This window comes from Sceloporus occidentalis, unplaced genomic scaffold (assembly GCF_023333645.1).
Source record: "Sceloporus occidentalis isolate IW3139 unplaced genomic scaffold, rSceOcc1.0.p SCAF_1, whole genome shotgun sequence".
In the NCBI taxonomy this organism is placed as follows: Eukaryota; Metazoa; Chordata; class Lepidosauria; order Squamata; family Phrynosomatidae; genus Sceloporus; species Sceloporus occidentalis.
This window is the reverse complement of record NW_028316981.1, coordinates 116,291,360-116,297,496: the sequence shown is the minus strand read 5'-3', so window position 1 is coordinate 116,297,496 and position 6,137 is coordinate 116,291,360. Positions and strand designations below refer to the sequence as shown.

Genomic DNA, 6,137 nt, shown 5'->3' with positions numbered 1-6,137 from the left:
ATATAAAATGTAATGTCCTCCATGCTTACTAGAGGGTGTTGACTGAGGGTGCAACACTCCAAGGTCTTTGGGAAGGAGATTTAATACACTGCCATAGCCTGACCCTGTTGACCACCCTTGTGTTAGCAGGTATCACTATCACCCCCTTCCAAGGTGACCAGGCTGTATAAGTAATAGTTCAGCATTTGGAGGGCCACAGTTTCTGTGTCCTCACTGTATCATTTACATAATGGGATAGAGATAGCCAGCGGCAGAATGGTGTATCCAGTACTGTTCTCAGCTAGTCAAGTTCAGACACATACAGATTCCATTTCAGTAAGGCTATTAAATAGGCTGCGCTGAGAGGAAGCTAAACATTCAATGCTCTGCAATAAAAACAGATTTTTGGTACCAGGACATCATGTTGTATAATAGTGGGAACAAAACCACTAGCTTAATCAGCGAGCAATATCCTGGAACACAAAATAGTAGCTGAAGTGAGGGGAAATTATTTTCTCTTCATGCTCCAAAGTCAAAATCAATACCAGATGGGTTGGCTGTAGAGAGGACACTGCACCCAGGGTGCCAGCATTTGAAGAGCTACAGCAGTTCCACTGGTAACTGATGCTGCAATGCTATGCTTGCCCACTCAGAAGTCACTTCTGTGTTGTGAAGGTTTTTGTCATTGCTATCAAAGAACCAGAGGAAGAAAAGGCAAACAAAACTGCTTGGTATAATGTTTTAAAAGTGCAGAGGAAAAAAAAATCAAGGCTTTATTTGAATAGATGGTATACAACATTCTTGCACATTTAATTTCAAGCAAACTGTAAAGATTGAATTATTTTTCCTTATTCAAGTCTACCAAATGAAGGAGGCATAGTGACATAATATACAGACATAAAAGGCAGCATGGAGCAAAGCTTAAATATTAAGCAACTAAAGCAAAAAGGTGAAGAGCAACACATTACTTCTACCACTAAAATTCCCTGACAATATCATTTCAAAGTGAAAAACAAGGTGGTAGCTTTTTCTCCATTCTTCATGAGCAAGTATGAACTAGTCACCAATCTGTATTTTCCCCTAAAACTTACCCTCCCTCTTTCACCCATAAGATAGAAACTTGCAGCTCTCCCACCTCATACTGTGTTATGGATATAAAATGGGCAGTGTTGGTGCTCAAGAAAGAAAGGAATAAGAACACTGGCAAAGAGTTGGATGTAGTCTAGGCAGGCACTACTGGCTCTCCCCGTTATCCATCCAGATAAGTACCCTTGTTTTTATTGTCTGACACAGTTTTCCTGAGTAGAACCTATCACTTTGTGCCACAGTTACTCCCAAAGTTTGCCTCTTCTCTTGTGAAGTGAGACACACACACCCTTTTAGATAAAAAGGGTGGTCTAAAGCAGCATTTTGTTTCTGGAGGTGAACTAAACTGTGCCAATTCACTTCAGTATTTTTTGTCCTCTTCCCCCAATTGATTTTTAATCTTACTGAGTAATAAATTTGGGGACAAATCAATGCTGTTCCTCTTTTGCTTCAACTGCAACTGCTTCAAATACAGCAAAACAGTTGTTTGCCATCTTTTTAAAAGCCACCTATGGTTTTTTTTTATGAAAAGTGGTGCAGCTGAACCTACTATTAGTCATCTTGAACGTAAGTTTTTTTAAAAGTTAGGTGGGCTCTGTTTATAAATAATTTTGTACACATTTTCACAGACTATTACGAAATCTTCAATATAGAACTGTATTGTAATATACTTGTCATATATACTTCCCATGTTTAGAATGCTATTTAAAAATATACATCTGTTGCCAAATAAAGCCAAGGGAAACTCCTGATTGCAACAACATCCATACAAATTACAAAGCCTATACTTCAATTTGTTGTTGGCTGGTATGGGTAACTATGGAAAACAGACATTTTCTGTTAATCTGGCAACAGTTATCCTAATGCTGTACAAGACAGACCAATCCATGCTTAGAAGGCATCCTTGTATTTTCATGGAATCTTGGTATTTGTGTCCATATTTGGATTGTGCATTCATTTTTGACACATCACCCTATCTACCTGGTGAATCCTGCTCTTGTGTTGAGAAAATTAAATGCAAATTAAGAAAGCATGCTTACTTTGAAATTAAGATGGAAAAATATTAAACAAATAGGTCTGTGACAGTGGGAGCAAAATTCTGAAAGTCAGGTATACCTACTCCCATTGAAATGTAGAACCATATTGCAGATAAATACAGAAGTTTGAAAGAGCTGATAATTATTTAATGAGGCAAAGGGTATTGGGTCAATGTAAACCATCTTAACCTTGGAAATACTAAAATCTCACCTACCTAAAGCTAACTGTAGGTAAGTCGAAGTGGAACATATAAATTATGAAAAAGTCATGACAACATAATGTGCAATATCACTGTGCTTGAAAGGGAATGTCATGACTTTAGATATCTGTTAGAATCTCATTTTAGCAAATCCTGCTCTTTATAGTGGATACTGTTAAGCAAATACAACATCTGTGCACTGTCAGTGATGCCAGCCTCTCCGACTACATTTTAAAAAAATATCTTCTGGCCCTCAAATAAAGAGTTTTTTACATGGGAAGATCTTTGCTATAACCACTTAAGTTACACAGAATTCACTATTGCCACCCTATCTCTATGGAAACCTTGGTCTCAAAACAGGCCTGTCAGTACTTGTCACCATAGCTGAATTTGGAAATGCTTCCAGTAAAAAGGTTACAGCTCTGCTAACACCTGCACTAAAGACTAAAGATTGTTAAGATGTAAAATATAACATATGCTAAGAACAAAAGTAAATGTTCATAAGTTTTCAGACAACTTTCCATGTGTCTTGACTCCATTGCTGAGGTCTATTCACACTATCACATTTGAAGAGTATGAGTACATTTTGTGAGACTTCATACTAGTAATTCAAGTGGTTTCTTGCATGTTCATTTTGAACAGGCTCCTTGGCTCATGCCTTATTGCAACAAAAAAAGTTTATAAAATAATTTTCTAATAGCTCAGCTCCCAAAGTAAATTTACAATAGGTATGCATGTCCTGGAAAAGGGGTGAGTTTCTTTTTAAAAAGCTCCTCCCAGTGTACACCATGATCTAGATTTAAGTTTCAGGTGTATGTCACTTCTGGTTAGCTGATCCTTTTCATGCCAATGTTGAGAACTTCCATAAATACAGCAACTGACTAATGTCTCTGAGCTGGAAAGAAGAGAAAAAGAAATATCAGTTAGAAGTAGAAGCTTATTTCTGCATTTTTACTCCTCTTTAAAAGGACATCAGGAAAGAGATTATCAGGCACAAACTTTTTTTTCACTGAAGTAACTGGGGAAGATTTTTATTAAGCCCCACAAATAAATAATAAGAAACATTCAAAAGTACCCTCATCAGCACACTTCTTTCCTAAATTCTGCCATCCTTTCAACTATGCTGCATGGTTACTCAGTACAATTCCCGTATTTCAGATAGGAGTTTGGAAATTACTGTTACCTAAGACTACCTAGTGATTTATGGTAGAGGTTTGATTTGAGCCAGGAACTTTTAATGTATAGCTTGGTCTCTCTAATAGCCTTTATTCAGTACTGAATTTCTTTATAAGGTTCTCTACTGTCACAGTTTATTCATTCCACATCTTGGCATTCAATTTAAACAGCTACACTTTAAGTAGATGCAAAAAAGACACTCAACTTATCCCAGAAAGATTTAAATATACACTTATGTGGTAGGTTGTAGTTACAGACCTTGACCAACTGTTTGGTTGCTTATTATTTTCCCATAATGGTGCTAACAGGATACAGTGCCATACTGTCAAGTTTGATGTACATGTAAATTGAAACTTGCCACGTCTCTCCAGAATGCTTGCGGATCACACAAAACCACAATAACAGAAGCTGAGCTACAATATAAACTAGTCAGGAAAAGCATCTCTATGTCCAAAAGCACCACAGCTCTGACAGAGAAGGCCAAATATCTCACAGAGCAACAAATCCCAGAATTCCATAGCCATGGCAGTTTCATATTTTACTTTCAGCCTAATTCTGGCTGTTTGGGAATATTGGGTGAGACTGTAGTTGGGGGCAGTTTTGTGTCTTTGGGGACAAAAAATGGGGTGACAAAATGGGTTAGGGTTCACATGACCCACAAGCTTGCATCATTCCTATTCCTTCTCTAAAGGATTGTGAGGAGCTTAGAATCATAGAATTATAGAGCTGGAAGAGACCACAAGGGCCATCCAGTTCCATCCCCTGCTATTCAGGAACTCACAATCAAAGCATCTCCAATAGATGACTATCCAGCCCCTCTTTAAAGCCTCCAAAGGAGACTCAACCACATTCCAAGGGAATGTGTTCCACTGCTGAACAGCCCTTACTGTTAGGAAGTTCCTCCTAATGTTGAGGTGGAATCTCTTTTCCTGTAGCTTGCATCCATTGTTCCATATCCTATTCTCTGGAGCAGCAGAAAACAATCTTGCTCCATCCTTAATGTGACACCCTTTCAAATACTTAAACAGGGCTATCATATCACCGCTTGACTGTCTCTTCTCCAAGCTAAACATACCCAGCTCCCTAGGTCTCTCCTCATAAGGCATAGTTTCCAGACCCTTCATTATTTTCGACACCCTCGTCTGGACATGCTCCAGCTTGTCAACATCCTTTTTGAATCGTCGTGCCCAGAACTGGACATAGTATTCCAGGTGAGGTCTGACTAAAGCAGAATAGAGTAGGCCTATTCCCTCAATCTAGACATGGTATTTCTATTGATGCAGCCTAGAATCGCATTGGCATTTTAGCTGCTGCATTACACTATTGACTCATGTTCAACTTGTGGTCTACTAGGACTCCTAGATCCCTTTTACAGGTACTGCTGTTAAGCCAGGTGACCCCCATCCTATATCTGTTCATTTCATTTTTTTCAGTTTTGGCCTAGTTTTCTAATCTATTAAATTCATTTTGAAATTGATCCTGTCCTCTGGAGTATTTGCAGATGACACCTAATTTGGTGTCACCTGCAAATTTCATACTTGTCTAGCTATTGGATGGCAAAATAGTACAGAGCAGCTGAATTAATTCTTTCCATTTGTGTTCACTGTATAAGATGTGGACAGATACTTATGCATGAACTGACATTTCTGGAAAGAGAGTCAAAAGCTGAGGCAACACAATGGTGACAAAAGGTGAAACTATTCATTCCAGATGGTATCCATTTGACAGTTCCTAAACAATTCCAATATGAAATGGCTGTGCACAAAAGTACATAGTATGTCCCTCAGTTCAGCCTCTGTACCAGAAAACTAGAGAGTGGCCAATACAGTACAATGCCAATGAAACAAAAACAAGGAGGGTGGAATTCAGAAAATAACAGGCTGGTTAGCTTAATATCCCTTTTGGAAAATTAGTGGACGACATTACCAATAGATCTAATTATGAAGCCTATAAGACCTTTTGAAAGATTCAAGGCTGGGATTCTGGTGGTGCCATGTGCCCATGTAATTTGTTAGGCTATCTGCGAGATCCTCAAGCAATGGCCAATCCACTCCTAAGGCAGCTGTCATGACCTTTTACTGGACAGAGAAGTGACTAAGAATATGCAGGTGGAAGAATGAGGCTGCTCTCAGCAGTTTTCTTTCCCCCAGTTGCAGAACTGCAGCTGCCTGATCACTTCCCTCCTTGACAGTGAAGGGCCATAGCTGTTTCCCCAGGGGAGGCAGTCACGGATGGAGGAGGAGAGGGTCAAAGCAGAGAATTACACTCCACATGGGCCAAGAGCCTTTATCAAGGTTTACAAACAAAGCCCCTCACCAGTGTCTTGAGTGGCAGTGATGAGGTGATCTTGTGGATTGTAACTGATAAAAGAACAGGATGAAAAGAGCAGCAGCAGCTGGCATATTTTCAAAATGGAACCCCCCAAAAATGCAATGGAACTATTTCTTTTTAACTTGTTAGAAAAAATGATCTAGTGCAGGGGTAGGCAACCTTTTTGAGCCGGGGGCCGGGTTGCTGTCCCTCAGACAATTGGGAGGCCAAAGCCAATAAATAAATAAATAAATAAATAAATAAATAAATAAATAAAATTTTTTTTAAAAAATTAAATAAATAAATAAACCGGGACAAATGTAGGACAAAATTTTCAAATGGAGGACAC

General features: G+C 38.8%; 1 protein-coding gene across 3 annotated transcripts in view; it reads right to left on the bottom strand.

Moving 5' to 3' along the window:
- Positions 1 to 3,098: 3,098 nt before the first annotated feature.
- Positions 3,099 to 6,137, bottom strand: part of PWWP2A (PWWP domain containing 2A) — a 39,307-nt gene continuing 36,268 nt past the window's right edge. Inside the window, exon 3 of one of the 3 annotated variants that reach the window (XM_089532252.1) lies at positions 3,099 to 3,197. In XM_089532252.1, the coding sequence (XP_089388378.1) occupies positions 3,184 to 3,197 (14 nt within the window). In that variant the 3' untranslated portion in view covers positions 3,099 to 3,183. The remainder of the gene's footprint in view (positions 3,198 to 6,137) is intronic. The other 2 variants (XM_089532231.1, XR_016281896.1) reach the window with 2 other exon arrangements.